At 40.2% G+C, this 20,905-nt stretch overlaps 1 protein-coding gene and 1 long non-coding RNA gene across 4 annotated transcripts; one reads left to right on the top strand and one right to left on the bottom strand.

Moving 5' to 3' along the window:
- Positions 1 to 11,795: 11,795 nt before the first annotated feature.
- On the top strand, positions 11,796 to 19,132 carry LOC125261036. Of its 3 annotated transcripts, XM_048179577.1 has the most exons (7): positions 11,796 to 13,293; positions 14,756 to 15,304; positions 15,396 to 15,658; positions 16,492 to 16,588; positions 16,658 to 16,768; positions 17,147 to 17,313; positions 17,438 to 19,132. In XM_048179577.1, the coding sequence occupies exons 3-7, from the start codon at positions 15,444 to 15,446 to the stop codon at positions 18,375 to 18,377; spliced, it is 1,530 nt and encodes a 509-aa protein (XP_048035534.1). In that variant the 5' UTR covers positions 11,796 to 13,293; positions 14,756 to 15,304; positions 15,396 to 15,443; the 3' UTR covers positions 18,378 to 19,132. The 3 variants fall into 3 exon arrangements, with proteins under 3 accessions (XP_048035534.1, XP_048035533.1, XP_048035535.1); XM_048179576.1 differs by having other exon boundaries at positions 14,756 to 15,658; positions 17,438 to 19,131; XM_048179578.1 differs by lacking the exon at positions 16,658 to 16,768 and having other exon boundaries at positions 14,756 to 15,658; positions 17,438 to 19,130.
- Positions 19,133 to 19,192: 60 nt separating this feature from the next.
- LOC125261037 lies at positions 19,193 to 20,603 on the bottom strand. Its single transcript, XR_007183197.1, has 3 exons — positions 20,375 to 20,603; positions 19,387 to 19,530; positions 19,193 to 19,299 (listed from the first exon to the last, which is right to left on the bottom strand). It is a non-coding gene; the product is annotated as an uncharacterized LOC125261037 (long non-coding RNA).
- Between the last annotated feature and the right edge of the window lie 302 nt (positions 20,604 to 20,905).

The raw sequence follows: 20,905 nt of genomic DNA, 5'->3' as shown, positions 1-20,905 counted from the left end.
GAATTAAAGAAAGGGGATGCAGTAACTCTGACCAGACGCCAGAGGGCAGTCTGCTCAGGTGTGCCACCCCTCCCTACTTATTGGGTGTGTGGACTCAGTGACGCCACCGCGTGGACGTTCTGAGTTAAAGCCGCTCCATACTTTGAACTGAAATTATCTCCAAGTTATCTTTTGCTTCTCTATACTGCGGGGAGTTGTAAAAGTAATTTGCTTTTGGTGGTTATGCTTTCCAATCATTGTGGGAATGTGGTTTACTGATTTAAATTTAATTTGAACACGTTTAAATTTTTAATTTAAATTAAGTTTCCCTTCCAACAAGGGAATTCACTTTCTGAGAGTGCGCCCCCTGGTGGACACTACCAGATAAGTCAATTCTCTTTTCCTTGAATTCTTTCCCTGTGTTCACCGCTCTACTCTTATTTTATTCTAGTTTATTTTATTCTACTTTATTTTATTTCAACTATTCCCTTTTTGTCTGTTCTCTCTCTTCCTCTCAAGTTATTTCTTTATTTTTACTTTGGAAATTCATTCCCTTTTATTACTTAATGTTTTATTTTATTCACTCTTAGCCCTGTGTCCTGTTTGTTATTGCCTAAGTAATAACATTCACGCACACCCAAGCCTCCCTTATTTCATACACTTATTTTAAATTTAATTAAATAACATTTAATTGAATTTTAAAATTAAGTAGTGTCAATCAGTTGGCATTTTGCTCATAAAAGAAGCAATTCTCTTCAAGGAAACTTACAAATAGGGAAGGCTTTCTCCTTTCTTTTTCCCGTTCTGTTATTCTATGCACTCATTTAAATTTGACTGAAAAAGATTTCATTCAAATTTGAATCAAATGCATCTGAATTATCCTCGTTGCTTTCTCTTTTCCCATTCTGCTATTCGGCGCACTCGTTTAATGCAAATTTGAATCAAGTGCATCTGAACTATTTTGTTTTTTGTTTTACCCCCTCTGCTCATTTCAGTTCTAGTTTAACTAGTTCATTCTGACTGTCATTGTAGGCTCATTTTCTTTTGTCATACACACTTAATTATTTAAATTTGGTTTAAACAAGAGTTAAACTGAGATTTAAATTTACAATTAAGCTGTGTTTGTGTGACCACTTGTGTATTTGCAGATAAGGCCCTTTAGCGCCCTGTGGTGAGCTGACGGTTGCTCCAGTGAGTTCCAGTGAGTGGAACTGCCTCGCCTAGCGTGTCTTACACTAACCGTGTGTGAATCGTGGACATTCTGACCTCGTATCACGGGCAACACGCAAGGACATCGGCGAGTTGTGTATCAGGTACAGGGAGGCAACGAGACCCGGGGTGACAACAAACGGCAATTTTGTTTAATTTCCCTGCTCAGGCTTCTGCACGACAGAACCGCCCGTTTGGAGTAACTGCCCGTAAAGGGGACAGACTCTGAGTTCAGGGAAAACTCAATTTTGACTGGTCACTCGGGCCGTTGGCGCAAATACCTTACCGAAGTGCGCAATTGTGCCGATGTTCCCTGTTTGAGAGGTTGCACCGTGTTACAAAAAGGGACAGGTGACCACGGACACCGCAGTGGAGTGTTTGAACGTCGAGGAAAGGTTGCCTGCCATTGAGTTCTTGTCTGAGCACCCACAATTCATCCAGGCCTAAATTAGTGACATACAGTCACTTCACCTAATTGAAAGCCACAGAATATTACATATTCTTCGATTATTCAGGTGCGGGCCAACCCTTATACTCTTGAGCCATACCATCCCTCTAGGTTTTATGACACAACAGTGCACTCGCCTGACACTGTCATAAACCCAGCTGGAATAGGAAATTTAAGTTTCACTTCTCCCCTCTAGCCCTTCTGTTTTAGTTTATTGCTATTCTATTTTTATTCCTTTCTATTTGTCTACTGCTCTATTTCTCATTTAATTGCATCCACCCTGTTCTGTTTTGCTTCTATACTGTGTTTGTTTCTTTCAGTTCATGTAAAAGCAGAGCCTGTGAGAGCCATCACGGAAAACTGAGTAATAGATAGACGACCAAGCAGCGAGAGTCATCAAAGGACTCTTAAGTCTACCGCCTGTCAAATTCTTTGTTTAAATCCGGCACTCACCCACACAAATTGACCCACGTGGTCCTTTTGGCTATTGACAATTAAGTGTCTAGCCTACATTCCACTAACTGTCTGCACCAGTTAACTGGAACCAAACCAAAGAATTATATAATCATGCATTATTATAAGTCGTTAGTTCTGCGCGTGCTTGCATTGGTTCTGTTTGTGCTGTCTTTCTCTCGCCAACAGCAAGCTAACGTGTTCAGAGCAGCCAGCCCCAGCACCCACGGGGACCGACTCAAGACCTGGTTGGGCTCCCTGACCAGCACGTTCCTGCCCAACGCCGCTGTAGATCCCCAGCACCCAAGCAACGAGCAGCTGGACGACAACCTGAAACGACTGATGGCCCACGATCCGACGCCGAGCTACAAAGAATGGGCGAAAGTCATCCGAGCCATCACCCACAACCTCAAGCTCCAGGCGGAGGATGCCCGGCGGAATCAGGCCCAGATTCATCGTCACCACGATCAGCGACTCGTCGAGACCCAGGACCAGCGTTGGACAGCGGATGAATCCAAACCCGAGCTACAGGAGGAGCTGCAAAGACTTCAAAAAGCCCTTGCAGAACTCCACCTGGAGGTGGAGCGTAGAGAACTGACTGAAAACCTCCAACACAGCAAAGCTCCCCTAGCCAAAGCAGAGACTAAGCTGAAAGACAGACACACTAAAGCCCTGACCTGTGAAAATCATCTCAAACAGGCCCAGAAAGGAGCTATGGCTCCGAAACAACAAAGAGACTATGTGAATGAACTTGACACTGGTTACAGAGTACTGAAAAGTGGCATGGGAGGGGAAACACACATCACCGAGTTTCCCCTAACCAGTCAAGAAGCCCTAATTCCAAATGGGGTTAAAAGTCCACTGCCCAAAACGTCCAACGGCCAGGAAACTTTGCCAGCAGCTGTCACATCCAACTGCCAGCACCTGCAACAGGCTCTGATCCAAAAGCTTTCTGACCCTGCATCAGATCAAGGGCTCCCTGCTGCCATGGACCTAAAACGGGGCAGACTGAAAAAACCATACACTTGCTACAGCCGACTGCAAACGGCCTACTCCAGAGCACGTGGTCAGCCAGCAATGGAGGAAGATTTCATCTTCAAAACTCTGTTTCTCCCAGAACTGCACCCTGCGGTGAGTGATCATCTGGCAGCCTTGGCCTGCTCATGCAGTATGTCTACTCAGCAGCTGCAAAACTTGGTCGATGAAGCTCACTCCAAGCAGAACACTGCTCCTGAAAAGACTGTAGAAAATCAAACCAGTTACACAGTAGGGCTGCACGATTAATCGCATGCTATTCTCACGCGCATTTCGTCAGTAAAGCCGGTTCCCTGATTACCGCTAAATCGCCATCACCTGTTTTTAAACGGAGCGCCTTTTAATAGACGGAGCCGTAGTTCACGGACAAGCCACGCAATATCGCGTTCATTATCGCAGGCGATTCATCTGCGATATGAACGCGATATTGCGTGGCTTTTCAGTGACCTACGGCTCCGTCTATTAAATGCCGCTTCATTTGAAAGCAGGTGATGGTGATTTAGCGGTAATCAGGGAACCGGCTTTACTGACGAAATGCGCGTGAGAATAGCATGCGATTAATCGTGCAGCCCTATTACACAGTCTCTGATCACTGCCCAGAAACCTGTCCTTACGACTGAGAAATGAAGCTGAAAGCCAAAATCAGACTCTCAAGTCACAAAGATGTGAGCTGAATGTGCAGTCGCACAGTCCAAATGAGGTCCATCTTGAACACACAGCTCCCATGCACCACACCATTGGTCGAGTGAGCCCGGTACCTCCTGTGTGCGTAGCGCAAATGGACACGTTTCTCTGTTTCACCCACAAAGACCCGCTAGACTGTTTTGAGCCCTTATTGAACGCCAGACCGCTGAAAATCTGGGCTCAAGTGTGTGAACTTCTGCCTTCCCAGTCACCCAGACCACCTGAGCCAGACGGTCAGGTCACAGAGGTCGCGGGAAATCTCCCAGCTAACCGCGGGAACCCCGTCTCAGAGCACGGTTCAAGTTCGCTACCCAGTGTACTTCAACTCACCATAGACTGTAACCCCCTCTGCTCCAAGGTCACGACAGACTCACAGCTGAATGATGTAACTACAACAGACATTATTCTCACACTGTGGGCAGACAACTCAGCCTTCAGCCACACGCTGTTAAGTGCTCTCAGTGAAGGGACACCGGACCTCCCATCTGTCAACATGCAAACACGCTTCCCATTGGACTTTCGTCTGTCAACCACGATGACCGTCAAGGCCACCTGTGTTGTGAACTTCAAATGGAACAACCGGCATTTAACCCATCACTTCCTGGTCCGTCCAGACCTCCTGATGCACTCTAATGCTCATACGGACAATGCAAATGAGTTGTTGTGGGCCCCAATGACTGTACAGCTTCCTGTTGTTCCTGTCAACACTGCCAACTTCCTGTCAGGCCAGACCACCCAACAGGTCTGCATCCTGATCAACATACAGGAACCTGTAGTACCACCTTACACCAAAGGGGGTGCTATTTGGATCAACATACAGGAAATTGTAGTACCACCTTACACCAAAGGGGGTGCAGTTTGGCTCCACACACAGGAAACTGTAGTACCACTTTACACCAAAGGGGGTGCTGTTTGGCTCAACAGGCAATGTGGTCAAACCCTAAGCCACATGCTGGGCTCCTTCACACTTTCACCTGAAGGCGTGGAACTTGGACTCACTCTAAAAGCCACACTGCTAACTGAAGTGTCACCCTACGTAGTTCACAGTTGGCTCAACGAATGCATGGTCACAGACAGCGGCATTCCCAAAGCCTACCATCTAGACTGGATAGTGGACCACGGCCTCTATGACTTTAAACTCAGGTTAACAGTCATTAACTTAATACCAGCTGCCATGGTCCCAGAAGGAAGCTTAAGCAACACAAGTTTCACAGCATCCTTCAAGAGCATCTCCATCACTTCCATCAAACTGATACCCACAGAACAGGTGCACAGAACGGAGCTGATGGAGGACAAACACCTTGCAGTACCCACAGTCTCTAAACAGCCTGCCTGGGAAACTCAGGAAAGCGCTGCACCTCTGATAGCCAATCTGACAGCTAACACCACAACAGAGGAGCCATTCCCAAGGTTTGAGCCTAAAGGCCAACAGATCCAGAAAGATGCAAGTGCCCTAAAGAATGAAGCAGACTGTCAAAGACTCAGAAACGTCTTGCACAAATTCAAAGTGACATTTGACAAAGACCTTTTATGCTGTGGTCTCACTAAACTTCACACAGTGCATAGTGCAGCACACCCAAATGCTCCTCCCACCTTCATCAGGCAGTACGAAGGTCACATCGCCCCACATGACAAGGTGCAGGAGTTTGTTCATTCAACAGAAGGAAAAGGTGTTATCTGCTCATGCAACAGCACCTATTCAGTCCCTACCTGGTCCACTGTCAAGCCAGACAACAAGTGGCGACCCACCAGCGACTTCAGGAAGCTGAACCAGCAAGTGCCACTGCCACAACGTGCCAGAAAGCACAAGTCTGCACAGAGCAGAGATTCAGCTGCCTGCCAAAACGGCTATAACAGCACACCAGCATTGACACTGGAGATAATGGTACCCCAACAACAGCGACCAGCCTGTCACAGATACCTCAAAGAGAATGCGTGCCAAGGAATGCCCACGGCCTACGTCAATGGACGTTTCTACACCCATAAGGGCATCCCACAGGCAAATGCAGGGGTACGATGGTTAAGAAACCAACCCTGCCAACCACAGAACAGCAGGTGGGGTCCCCAGTCATGTCAGTATGGTGAAGCAGCAGCTACCCTCATAACCCTTCAAGTCTCCTCTGTCCATAACCTCAGAGATCTCATGTGCACAGACTCACACTATGCTAGATCTCGTTTCACATGCCATCTTCTGGGCTGGAAACAAACTGGTGTCAAGACTGAATGCAACAAGCAGGTGGAACATCAACACCTGTTCCAGACACGTGATCACCTCACCCAAGCACACGACACGATCGCTTACGGGGAAAAGGTGAAAAGATGCTTAAAGCAACCAGGGCGTGACAAAGGCGTGAACGACCAAACTAATGCCCTTGCCAAGACTGGCACCCTGCATAACAAACTATGGTCACACCCACCCCAGTCACCCACCCTTAGTGTGGCAACAACTACCCGCAGCCAGCGGACTGTTCCCGCAACATTTCCCGCCTTACTGCCACTGCCACTGACAACCAAACTTGCCAACACTTCCATGCGAAATGCTTTGCACCACCACTCATACCCCTCCAACCTCCCGTTCACGGCATCTGGTCCCACGACGGCCCCTGGCCACAAACAACTACATGAGACCAACCACATGCTGCGTGTGGGAGTGAACTTTCTAAAATATGTCCCTGATGCCCTCACAGCGCCAAAGCTTATACTGCCACAGGGCCAAAAGGGGGGTGAACGGATATACACCCACAACACACCATGTGCCAAACACCATGGCACCAGAACTGTTTATGAGACTTTGAAACAAGTGGTGTACTGGCCCAGCATGCAGAAAGATGTGGCAGAGTATGTCAGAGAATGTCAGGGTTGCTGTCAAGTCCAAACTGCAAACGCAAGTCACAGAGCTCCACTGCAAAACCGAGAAGTCACGTTTCCACGGTCAGTCGATCAGAAAGACTGGACTGTAAAACCTCCTCTGATGCTCATGGCCATCACAGACACCATACAGGAGTCAACTCAGGTGTTCCCCACAGAACTACTGATGGCACGGCAGGTGCCACTGCCGCTGCACCTGTACCAACCAGGAGACTCGAGTCTCATCACAGCCTACCCCACTCATCAGCATCGCGACAAGCTCCGCCTACAGCTGAGAGAACCACTCGCAACACAGAGCCAAACCCTGCAAATCACCTGCAAATCCCGGAAAGGTATTGTGATGGTTCTCTGTAATCACAGCTTCCTGCTGATCCAAACGGCGAACTCAATGAAGCAACTGTTTACAGCCTTCCCAAATGACTTTGCCCAAAAGCAGCTGGTCATAGCTCTGATGACAGACCTGCTGCGAGAAGTTAGCTTCTCTATGGACAGAGTGGCTATGAATAGGATCCCTCAGTATCCTACACAAAGTGTGCTGGACTTTGCTACTGGCAGACCCACCAAGACTGTTCCAGCCCACCTCACTGACTCCCTGGGTGCTGCCATCCTACTGCACGTCGACCCTGAGCAGAATGAGTTGGCTGTCCTTCTCAATCTACCCAGCGGTGAACGAGATAACCTCTCCAGACCCAAAGACAAGGTCAATATCAGGTGGTGGCAATGTAACACCCATGCCAAGAAACACACCTCAGATGTGGTAGCCCACCACAACAGCAACCCATGGCTGTGCCTGGTTCCCCACTTTCGCAGGTGTGGTTTCACCAAAGACTTGCAGTACTTCTGCCCAAACCAGCTCTTCCTCAGAAACCACACTGAAGGAATGGGCCGGTTGCAGCTTATGACCAGCAACACACGCTGCCCTGCCGAGGCCAAGCCTCGCACCCCAGTCAGCAGAGCACAAGCCGAGATTGTGGGTGATCGACTGCTCGTCCACACCCCCACTCATGCTGCCACCCTAACCTACAATCAGCACAGCACCGCCACTCGTGTCAGCCTGCCCATTCCAAGTAAGAGGATCCAGGTACCCCTGAGTCCCATCCTTCATCGCAGCCATCTGGCAGTGCACTGTCTCTCAAGCAAAGAGGACCAGTCAGAACTGGAAATCCCAGCTTCCTCCAGGGATCACCATCACACCTTAGATCCAGGAATGGAACTGAGGATTGACAAAGGGGGGTCCCAGCTAAGTGACAGTACTCCTATTGATGCAGCCCTCCAAGCACTCTCACGACTGCCTGTCCTGCCCAGCTCACCTAAAGCCCAAGCTTGGACTGCTGTCAACACAGTCCGTCGCTTCTCCATGGTAATCAAGTACACACTCGCCCTGGGCCTGGCCTTCATCCTATCCCAAGGGATCAAAGGGATGCAAGAGTCCATGAACAAGTGCTTATCGGCCCTCCCTCAAGGACCAGTAGGAACCACCTGCTGCGTGACCATCCGGATCCATGTGCCGTCGAACTTGGTTACCGTCCAACGAAGTCCGCACGGGGACTTCGTTGGCCGAAGGGGGGTCTGTAGCATATGCACACGTATCAGGATAATCAATAAACTTGGGAATGTTCAGAACGCTTTTAGCATGCTGGACTGGGTTGTAAAACCATTTCGGCTCCGAATAGTCTGCCATAAGATGAGCCCACTTGACACTTTTGTGGACCTGCGATGGTAAACAGTAAAGTCCAACTTCCTCTCTTTGGTGACTTCAAAAGGAGCACCCCCCCCAGAGACTGACCAGATCCACATTCCAACACCCCACACACACAGGAACACACACACAGGCACGTACAGAAACACACAATCATACATTTTTAACTGTATATGTGAACTACCACTATGCTGGAATATATATATGATATATTTTAGAGCCTATGCATGTTTCCTAGTGTTTAAATGAGTGTATTTGTGCTAGTGTGCATTTTAACGATATAATTTTGTCTGTAAACCATAACTTGGTTTCTATGCCTTTCAGACCTATCGAGTTTGATCTCGTTTCAAAGCTCCGGACTTGAGCTATTCATTGAGACATGTCACAAAACGGACAAATGCATTTTTCTATGTGTTTAATGATCCTGTGAAGAACACACCCCATCTCGAAATCCGATCTGATAGCCATTAAGTATGCAAATTCAGCTAGGAGACCAAACAAAGCAACTTTGCCCGCCAAATAGTGCTGCGCCTCTATTGGCTGCTACAATTCAGGAGGTGTGTTAGCTTGGGTTTCCATAAAGACAACGACACACACCTTCGCTCACTCTCTTGTCTCTTCGCGCTGCTCTTCTTCTTCTCCTTTGTCTCCCGACTGACTCACGAGCACCTCGTGCACGGACGCCTCAGGTGACCGCGCTTCCCAACCACGCGCAGTTCGGGAGGACCACTTCTTTAGACTCTCTCTCTCTCTTCGGCTAAGTTACTTAAGCTTAAACCTCTTTTGAAAACCCCGCCGGAGAAACCCTCTCTGAAAGGACCAACCCAGCCAGGCGCATTGAAACTGCTACACACGGACTTGAACCAATAAGCAAGTATTATCATTTATCTGAATTTGTCTAAACTGATTTCTGTGCTGGCTCTCTCTCTCTCAAAAGGGTTTACGTTAACTGTGTAATTTGCCATCCTTTGATCATCTTTCTTTCCATGTCTTTTCTTCATTCTCACTCGTGTATATATATGTGTATACTTCTGTATATATTTTTGACGTATAATCTCGGTAGCCGTAGCTGCATATATTAAACACATAATTCATGCTCGATTGTTCTGTTGTTCTTTCAACTGAAGACCAGGTCACTTTAACGTTTTTCGATCGCTTTATGCTTTAGTTATTTTCATGGCCAGGAAATAACTCTGTTTATAATATTCTGTGAGGGACTTAGTTTGCTGGACAAACGAACAGTTTCTCTAGATAATTATTAAACCAGAACTAATCATACATGTAATTGATTATAATTCGTTGTAATTGATTCACAATATATGTTTAATTCCCCGTTGGGTTGATATATGAATCATAATTTATTCATAACCTGAATTATTATATTCATATTTCATCCATAAATTAATTAATAACTGTACGAACCGCTACATTCGTTACACGGTGGTCGATACGCGTTCTTCCGATTATTAATTAGAATGGCCAAGTCGCGTTTCATATTGACAGATGAATACGCTCAGTTTATTAAATAGCCTACGTCTTAGTTTATTAAATACGCTTAGTTTATTTAATATTAATTATAAATTTATTAAATGTCTCTTGCAAACTATGAAGGGACAATGAATCAATACACTGACATGGTAATGCTAGACAGATACTTTGTTTGCACAGTCCTACCATAATTTTGTCACTCCTAGACGTACGTCTGGCGTCAGGGGGGAAACGTTTACCTCGATAAAGGAAAGTCATTGTCTCACCAGGCTATGTTTATTTGGCAATGTAACCTCACAGTGTTATTCGGCTATCCAGTGCTGAGCTTCGATGAAACTTCACGAGACCGGCGAGATGCTTCCACAGGGCGGGAGACACGCGGCGTGATTGACAGCTTTGACACCAAATGGATATACGTGAAAATCAGATGACATGATTTCACAACTTTTCATTGGCCATTTAGATATGTGAAGCATACTGTATACGGAAATGAACCTGGACATTAAATCCGTCGAAAAATCTCAAAATGGACATGCGTGGTTTTCATCGGACAGCGACGATATGGTAGTCAGAACATTGTTCAGTTTTATTTGTTACTCAGCTTTCACAGCAATGCTGGTAAATGAGCAAAAATATATATATAAATACTGTGAGAATCATCAATCTGAAGTCACAGCTTCAGATTGACAGCTGCTGTGTGGCATCTAGTACTGAGGTTGTTGACCGTATTGTGTGCATGTTGCTGCCTTGTACATGGTGTTCACTGCCCAATATTGTTTGAGAAGTAAGTATTTTAACCCACAGTTAACTTGTACATTTCCTTATAAAATGCTCTAACATTTCTTCTATTTCTTTTCTCCACCAAACAGCTTTGGAGATGGTTCAGCCTAGATGCTCAGATCTACCACTGGTCCAGCTTCATTCCCACATCTGGCACCAAAGATTAATTAAGTGCAGTCCATAACCAGTGTCTGCACCTTGTCCATTGCAAATGTTATGGATTGTTCTATTAGAGCTCATTATAATCTTTGAGATTGGTGTTATGTAAAGGCTGTTGTGTGTTGTGAGTAAAGTTCACCCCCCTGTGAAACAGTTTCCCTTAGTTGTGAGAATATTTTACCTTCATGCTCTCAGCAGTTCCTACATTTAAAGTGTCTTTTTATTATTATTTTTTTTATTATTGAAATATTGCTTTAATGTTCAATCAACTTTGGGACATAATCAACTCTGGGAAGTTAGTATCATTAATTCTGTAAGGTGCTTTGAATCAAATGAATATTTGTATAGTGTGTTTCCTCCAAAGGCTGCTTTCTCATTCCTCAAACATCAAAAAGGGTCACCTTTGGTTTGCTCATTGGAGTTTGTAAGCATCATTATTTGGAACAAAATATGAAAATGGCTCGGTGTTACACTATTTCAGTGCATGGCAGAGAGTCGAAGAACCACCTGACACAAAGCCATGGATCACCCCCTTATACAGAGCATGGTAGGCTATTAGGGGTCAAATTCATGCTTTCTGCATAACGAAATTATGTGAAAAACAGCTAATAAGCAGGTAGAATTACCGTTTGCTTGAAACGAGCTTACCTTAACTTGGCTGGCAATATATATATATTTTTTTTTTTATTTTTTTTTTTTTTTTTGTCTGAGGGATCAAACAAAGGGATAGATGAACAAACTGGCTGTTTTACATTATAGGTTCCAGAAAGTGTTCATATGAGCTTGTATTTTTATTAGTATTATAATTTATATATTCTGATTTGTAATCAGAAGTCACCCTTTGTCATTTAAAGCATTTTAAAAATTAAATCCATGAATGCAGTGCTTAGCATGAGTGCCTTTTTGATCATGAGTGCCTTTTCTGAGCCAAAAGCTAAGTGTAAGTGCAAAATGTAAAACAGTGAAAGTGTGTCAGTGAAACTGCATTTATCAATGCTGAATCTTCAAAATAGGCATAACTACATTTGTGGTTGTTGTTTTTACACGTTATGTAGGCTACTCGTTGGGGGAAATGCAACACAACATGAATTCTATGCTTGTCAAATTGTATGCATATATAATTAGTTTATATTTCCGTGTCTACACTGGACACGTGCGGCGCGGCGCGACTAGACCCGCTTTGTCACGTCCATGCAGACAACTTAATCGAGCGAGCTGCTGATCTGCTGATCCGGCGCTGCATGACTGCACGTAATTTCAAATATTGAAGATTCATCGTATAGACGTCGTATAGAGGTAAGGTCGACGGCTCATTAACCACTAAAAACGGAAGATGGAAGACGGATTTCAAATATTGAAGATTCGTCGTATAGACGTCGTATAGAGGTAAGGATGACGGCTCATTAACCACTAAAAACGGTCGATGGAATGCGATGTTTACCAGACGTTACGATCTTTCACAGACGTCTCCGCGACGTACGTGTGCTATCTATATTACCACAGCAATAGCCTACAGAATTACCACAACAAATTAATTCAAGTATGGTTCAAAAACACTATAGTATTTACTTTAAATTACTACGGTATTTTTTCACCTCAAATAGTTTCTTAAGGCTAGATCCTTCTTGTGCACAAGTCTTGTTTAATAATTGATACTCTTCAATATGAATAAAGCAGAAGAGCAGGCACGCGATCAACAGCCTATTTTATTTAATCTCTCGCATGCAAAATTTCACGTGCATAGTGTAAACCTTCGTCATAAAAGCTATATAGTATTATATATATATATATATATATATAATATTAAAATGACATAACCACTGCACTATATCAACAGACAAGCAGAGAGAATACGTAGGCTAGACAGTGCTTGTGATATAATTAACTTTAATTTTAAGTGTTTGTTTTTATAGGCTATCGACCACAGAAACACATGACTGCCTCAGCGTATATTGTATAATAAGCTATATGCATTAATAAGACTACTGACTTACTGACCTTGTGTAAACTTTATAAAAAAAAAAAATGTTAACCTGAAATGATGACTCTGAAGACTTTAAACTTTATAATCATTTTATTGACCACAGACACTGTAGCCACAACCTCGCAAAACTAAAACAAATCAAGTGACTAACAGATAAATCAAATAGAATAGCGAATGTTAGCTAATAATAGTTATCGCTAGAAGTGAGTGAAAGATTGCTTGGAGCTTTTTACAACGAGCTAGCAAGCATATTCACATAAAAGAAACGTTAAACAACTGTTAAACAATACACTTACATTCATATACAATACATATCTCTTATTGTTTTTCCGGAAATATCCCACTCGATTTGAGCAAATCAGGTAAAGAGGTTGAAAAACACCTATTCCCGTGTGACAACACCCCAAAGTTGGGAACCGCCCCTTTTTGTTCCGCAGAGACCTCCTTCTCAGCTTGAGCGCCACTTTTTTAGTTGTGCCTCGATAACGTTTCCTTCATTTCACAGAGGTAAGTGCATTTTATTTAAAATGTGCCATTTCAAATGTGTCCATCCCTGCTCAGCATAATGTAACGTTATTATTTTCAATTGCACAATGGATTCATAACTAACGCCAACATTAGCTAAACTGCTTATATAAGGTGCAAATCGCCGAGCCCTTCTCCTACCGGGCAGGAAGGCGCCCGCGACCGTTTCTCTCCGATCCGGTGTAGTGTTTCCCCGTGATCGCGTCATCGGATCTTTTCGTCCGATGATTTATATCACTTTTTTCATGTATTCGTTTTGCAGATCCTTTTGTAAAAGAGAAGCTTTCGCGGATCGATTGCCGTTTGCCGTCCATCAACAGCTAGGAAATATTGTGTTGACATCATTAGCTCATCCAATATGAGACAAGCATTAATCAAGGACAGTATTTAATTAGTAATAATAATAAAAATGAAATATCTTGTGTTGATCCAGGGACATCATATTCTTATGTTGATCCAGGGACTTCATTCCTTAAAGCTCATCTAATATAAGACAAACAGTTATTACTGTATTTTAATAATAATAATAATAATAATACAATATCTAATATAAGACCAAGAGTAATCTATCACTACATTGCAATAATAATAATAATAATAATAATAATGAAATATCTTGTGTTGATCCAGGGACATCATATTCTTATGTTGATCCAGGGACATCATTCCTTAAAGCTCATCTAATATAAGACAAACAGTTATTACTGTATTTTAATAATAATAATAATAATAATACAATATCTAATATAAGACCAAGAGTAATCTATCACTCTATTGCATTAATAATAATAATAATAATAATAATGAATTTTCTTATGTTGATCCAGGGACTTCATTCCTTAAAGCTCATCTAATATAAGACAAACAGTTATTACTGTATTTTAATAATAATAATAATAATAATAATAATAATAATAATAATACAATATCTAATATAAGACCAAGAGTAATCTATCACTACATTGCAATAATAATAATAATAATAATAATAATAATAATAATAATAATAATGAAATATCTTGTGTTGATCCAGGGACATCATATTCTTATGTTGATCCAGGGACATCATTCCTTAAAGCTCATCTAATATAAGACAAACAGTTATTACTGTATTTTAATAATAATAATAATAATAATACAATATCTAATATAAGACCAAGAGTAATCTATCACTCTATTGCATTAATAATAATAATAATAATAATAATAATAATAATAATGAAATATCTTGTGCTGAGCCAGGGTGTTTTGAATGAAATTCAGATATTATGTAGAGCATTCTAATGTTGGCCTGGGAACATCATGAAGTTGTATTAATTAATAAAAATGATGGTTACACTATCTTAAGAATATAATAATTGGTGATAGTTTTTATTATAAATTGTTACCAAGAGCTTCATCCTTAGGCAACAAATCTAGTATTAATAAATGTTTTTCTCCTCAGAATGTAAAGAGAAATGGAGGATTGTATTAAGAAAACAGTGTTGCGTGAAGAAAGACAAAGAGGAAAAAACAAAAATATTACAGTTGATGTGCATGTCCTGAAGAAAGAAGAAAATCATGAAACATTCATTCAAGAAAAACTGAAAACTTTAACAAACTTTAGAAACACAAATTCTGCAAGTCAAAAGGACAAGGATAATGGATACTACATTTTCTACTGTATCCGGTCAGGGAACCCCGTTGATGGAAGTTACAAGACCTCAGGGTGTATGGCTTACACATCGTTTAAGGTTAAAAATGATTGGCTAAGCCACAAAATCATTGTACAACGCACAATGGGCACAATGCAACTTTTGAACAAGAAGGACACTTTCAAACAGTGTGTCCAGATTTGGTCAAACAAATTGAAGAATGGATTTCATTGGGTGTCAAGCCAGATATCATTCTACTGGAAGCCCACAAATGGTCCAGATCTCACGGACACACCAACTTGAACAACCGTCAGTACTTTGTCACTCCAAAAGACATTGAGAATATACGCACATGCTTGGTACGCCAAAGCCATTTGGATAAAGATGATGCTGTTAGTTCAGCCAAATTATTGACCAGTCACCTCAAGGACAATGTTGTTGTTTTTTCAGCCTTTTTCCCACAAGAAGGATCTCATAATTATCCTTCAGACTCCCAACATGAGAGAGAATCTACACAGACATGGAAAGAACATTATATTTTTGGATGCCACTCATTGCGTCAACCAGTATAATTTTCCACTTTATACCCTAGCTATAAGAGATGACCATGGCCATGGAGTTCCAGTTGCTTTCATAGTAACAAGCAATGAGAAAGAGGCAACACTAGAGATAGCTTTACAGCAATTAAGGAGAGTGTGTCCTACGGCACCAAGGTATGTATATTCTGGCCCCAGAGACTTTTTTCTATTTGAATATATATTTAAACTGTAATTTATTCCTGTGATCAAAACTGAATTTTCAGCATCATTACTCCAGTCTTCAGTGTCACATGATCCTTCAGAAATCATTCTAATATGATAATTTGCTGCTCAAGAAACATTTATGATTATTATCAGTGTTGAAAACAGTTGTGTACTATTTTTTTCAGGATTCTTTGATGAATAGAAAGCTCAAAGGAACATCATTTATCTGAAATCGAATCTTTTTGTAAAATTATAAATGTCTTTACTGTCTCTTTTGACCAATTAAATGCATCTTGAAAAAAAAAAAAAACTTATTGACCCCAAACTTTTGAACAGTATAATGTGCAATGTTACAAAAGCTTTCTTTCTATTTCAGATAAATTATGTTCTTTTTAACTTACTATTCATCAAAATATCCTGAAAGAAAAATTATACACTGTTTTAAACACTGATAATAATCATAAATATTTCTTGAGCAGCAAATCATCATATTAGAATGATTTCTGAAGGATCATGTGACACTGAAGACTGGAGTAATAATGCTGAAAATTCAGCTTTGCATCACAGGAATAAATTACAGTTTAAAATATATAGAAATAGAAAACAATTATTTTAAAATGTTATACTATTTTACAATATTACAGTTTTTTTTCTTCGTATTTTTAATCAAATAAATGCAGCCCTGATGAGCATAAGAGACTTCTTTTAAAAACATTTAAAAAAATCTTACTGATCCCAAACATTTGAATCGTAGTGTATATGTGTGTTTTCATCCTTCTGATATGCTATGTTGTTTCCTCTAGGTGCTTCATGGTGGACAAGGATATGTGTGAGATAAATGCCTCGCGGAAAGTCTTCCCAGAGTCAGATATCTTGCTGTGCTGGTATCATGTTATGCAAGTATGTATATATATACAAATTTATATATTTTAAAAATGTAAAAAAAAGTTATTTGATGTCTGTTTTCAGGCTATTGTCCGTTGGCTTTCAAAGACAGACTCTGGAATCAGTGGACCATCAAATACTGATGTTAGAACACAAATAATTTCCTTCATCAGAAAGATGAAGCTTTGTGCAACAGTGCGTAAAATGAACAATAAAATTTTGCTTCCTTAATTGTACTGTGGTAACACTTTATTTTGGGGTCTAACTAGTTGCTTATTATCATGCATATTACTAGGATATTGGCTGTTTATTAGTACTTATAAAGCACATATGCCTTATTCTGCGTAACCATATTCTACATTCTTAATATTACCCAATAGCTAAACTTAACAGCTACCTTACTATGTATTAATAAGCAGTAAATTAGTTGTTTATTGAAGGAAAAGTCGTTAATATTGAATGTGTTCCCTATACTAAAGTGTTACCTGTACCGTTACTATTTATGTAACTATTTTAAAGCAAATATTAAATCAGTTAAATTTAACATTAAATCTATTGTTCTTTTCATTATAGCATCAAGATTTTAAGTCAACTGCTGAGCAATTCCTCAAGAGGTTTGAAGATTTCCCTGCTCTTTGCTCATACTTCAAGGATCACTGGCTGGAAATAGGATACATGTGGTCTGACTTTGGACGGTGCTATAACCATGCTGACTCCGATACAAACAATCTTGTTGAAAGGTAATATTTGAAATTCAACTAATGCAACTTCATTATGAGTTAATGAAAATAATGTAATAGAATCACAAGCATTTGGAATGTAGTTATATCAAAAATCATGTATTGTTTTTCTTTGTCTAATTAGATTTTTCCATCGCCTAAAATATCAGTTTTTGGGTGGCATTAGGAACCGTAGACTGGATGATCTTATCAGCATTCTCATCAAGAAGACAGATGGATACTTCCAGGTCATTCATGATTTGCAGGCAGTTGGAAGAATAAAAAATGCTTCTTTGAGGTCAGGAGAAATACTTAAGTCAGCCTCTAGATTGTTGGAAAAAGGTTGGCAAGATAGCATTAATCTTACATCCCACGACACATACCTTTATGAAGTTCCATCAGAACAAACTCCTGGTCTATCCTACAAAGTTTGTCCATCTGAAAGTTTTTGTAGCTGCCCAATAGGAATCAGAGGACATCGCTGTAAACACCTTGTACTTACTGATTTGCTGAGTGAACATGATTCTCAGAAGTTTCCTGCTTTGAATTATCAAATAAACGCACATGCTAGTGTAATTAAGCAAAAGAAGCTTTACTCTATTCTGTGCTTTGACACAAAAGAGGTAGATGTAAAAAGTTTATGTAATGAGAGGATTTACCACACTTCTGCAACAACATTTCAGTGTACCTGTTGTACATTCTCTTACAATGAGAAATGTGCTTGCCTTCTACTGGCATGTGAATTATTTGACGTCATATTAACAAGAGATGTACCTACTTTGTGGCAAGAAGACATGTCAGTGCAGTTAAATGTGATCACTGAAGCAAACCACTCTAAAACTGAAGTGCAGAAGTTAAATGAAATACTGGAGACTGTGCAGAAATGGCAGAACATTCCTCAGCACATTAGCCAGCAAATTAAAAACCTGCATGACAGTGTAACAAATGCCAGCATGACTGTAACAGCATTTACAGCTGTAACTACAGATTTGACAAGAAAGATAAGACCACTGTTTCCGCACAGAGCAATAAACATGAAACAAAAGTATAGAAAGAATTTCAAAAGGCGACTAACTAAATTCTAAGAATGAATGTAGATATGAAAAAAAAAAACAAACAACTAAGGCACTGTAACAATGTAAAATATACATTTAAAATTAACTGTGCATATGAGAAATGAAGTGAAAGAGACAGAGACTTTTTGAGAGACTTTTTTTTTGGTTTTGTTTATTTTACTATATTTTAAAACAAATCTGGAAAAATAATGCCATCTTTAATTGTAAATTAAGCTAAGTAAACCACGAACGTTTAACATTACTCTGCTGTCTGAATGTGTTCTCTAATAGTGATGTGTTTATGATATGTATGTTTGTGTTTGTGATATGTATATTTAAATCAATTAACTGTAACATTACTTAATTAACTGAGATGACAATGTTTGTAATAATTTAACGTTCATTTGTTATTGTGTTCACTGAGCTGTTTTGTCATCTTTTCTTTCCTCAGGTATGTTTTCTTCATCTCTACCTTCTATTTTTCTTTTCTTGGCTATGTTTTCCTCTTGCCCTCTCTCGTCAACCGTTTGCTCTTCTTCACTTTCTCTTTCTTCTGCTTTGTTTTCCTCTGCTTCACTTCTCTGTGCTGCATAAGCAAAACTCACAGTCAATCACCAGTATTACAAGATTAATGTAGCACAAGTTAAATACATATCATCTGCCATATCAAAACATCAGAATGTTATGCTTGTGCACCCTATGCTGTATTTTAAATAACTTCCTAAAATTTTAGAAAATAGTGGCACACGATTTTAGATATTTTAACTGAATTAATTTCATAAGGATTCTGTAATTTTCATAAAAAAAATTATAAATAATAAAAAAAAATAAAAAATACACCTTCTAAACTGCTTTGCATTTTGTCCCTGATCTGTGCACGCCTTGAAAATGCATCAGCCAGTGTAAACCAGGATGTACAGTCAAGCTCATTGATTAGTTCTTTGGGAGGATCCTAGAGGAAGGAATTGAAACATTAATCATTTGTTTTCTTTGTGACATGCACAGTGCCATGATTTTACTTTTTACTTTCAGAACTTACCTTCAGAAATTTCTCTGCATAGAGTAATACAAATATGCCACACTCAGAAGTGTTTCCTTGCTGTTCAGGTACCCTCAATTTCAGGACTCTGCAGAAAATATCCTGGGTGTTTTTCTTGTGTTTTTCCACATTTCTGTTAAGTAACTGAAAGAGAAAAAAATCGTATTAAATGTATATCTCTATGACAGCCACATTTTATTGAACTTTTTGTTAAAGCAAATCTTGTCCTGGTTTTGCAACATTACGCTTACTCATGTATCTTAAAGGGATAGCTCGCCCTAAAATGAAAAATATATCCTTTATCAATCATTTAATCACCCTCATGAACTTCAAATGAGTTTCTTCTGCCGAACACAACATGAGAACATTGTCATCTTTGAAGATTGTCCTTCTCAGTCAATGGCAATTGTCATTATAAAGCTTAATTATTTCAAGCTTTATAATAGAGAATGAACAGTCCTGAAATTACATCTGTGACAGCCTTAGAATGTACTAAAAGTGTCTGTGGACAACACTCTAATTCTTTGTTTTGCCAAACAGAAGGCAATTTTTATCACTTTAACAGGACAGCTGTTACTTTATAAAATTAACAGGACAGCTAGGAAACTAAAATTATCGTTTACCGATCATTATCGACATTTCAAGGTTGCTGATAGTAAAATTATAATTCAATTTGATCTCTTACTGTTACAAATTTAATGTATGGTTTAAGAAGACTTGAAATATAATAAATGGGTAATGACTACTACTTTGCAACTTTTCATCACAACTAATCCTGTGGTCCTTTTACATGCTATATGGAGTTCAAAAGCCAACATACTTATAATTGTCACTGTTATAGTAATGACTAATCCCATGTAATCATTTTTAAATTCCTCCTTTGTGTTCCATAGAAGAAAAGCATGCATGTTTAAAACAAAATGAGTAAAAAAAATATATATATTTAGGATTTTGAGCTGTGTTTACATACAAATAAAACAGAACCAACCTTCGAATGTTTTGGAACACATCCATGCTGTCACTCACTTGCCCAGATTGGGAGTCTAGCATTAAAATGCAAGGCCTAAATGTACAACACAACTGATTAAACACTGAGAAATTGAATATTATAAATGTTAGGTAAATGATTAAAAGTATCAGCATTATTCCATAGTAGGGGCAATAGTACCGAATGTAATTACCCCAATGTAACATACATATCTACCTCCTTGATTGCACCAATTTTCGCCCCCTTTTGATATGTTCCACTTCTTCGTTTCCAGGGAAGCACACAATCATGAGTCTCTAGTGGTTTCTGAAAAACATGAATAGACAATATAAGTAAGTTAAGTTTTGATAATTGCATATGTGCCATACACAGTGCTACTATTTTAAGGGGCACAATCACTTCCTTTATTATAAACATTTATATGGACATGTAATATGTAATATGAAAAGTACATTCAACTGGTTATTGCATAATAAACCCCAATAGGTGTTGTTACTAAGAATCAACAGACTGCAAGAAGGTGCGCCTGAC

This window comes from Megalobrama amblycephala, unplaced genomic scaffold (genome assembly GCF_018812025.1).
Source record: "Megalobrama amblycephala isolate DHTTF-2021 unplaced genomic scaffold, ASM1881202v1 scaffold253, whole genome shotgun sequence".
Classification (NCBI taxonomy): Eukaryota; Metazoa; Chordata; class Actinopteri; order Cypriniformes; family Xenocyprididae; genus Megalobrama; species Megalobrama amblycephala.
The sequence above is the reverse complement of the archived record's forward strand: the minus strand, read 5'-3'. Positions and strand labels throughout refer to the sequence as shown.

Bases quoted from the DNA above. Each gene is read 5' to 3' on its own strand.
- LOC125261036 (XM_048179576.1), top strand. From the start codon at position 15,378: ATGTTGTTGTTTTTTCAGCCTTTTTCCCACAAGAAGGATCTCATAATT. The intron at 16,589-16,657 runs GTATGTATATAT...GTCTGTTTTCAG, and splicing joins GCTGGTATCATGTTATGCAA to GCTATTGTCCGTTGGCTTTC. The intron at 16,769-17,146 runs GTGCGTAAAATG...TTTTCATTATAG, and splicing joins AGATGAAGCTTTGTGCAACA to CATCAAGATTTTAAGTCAAC.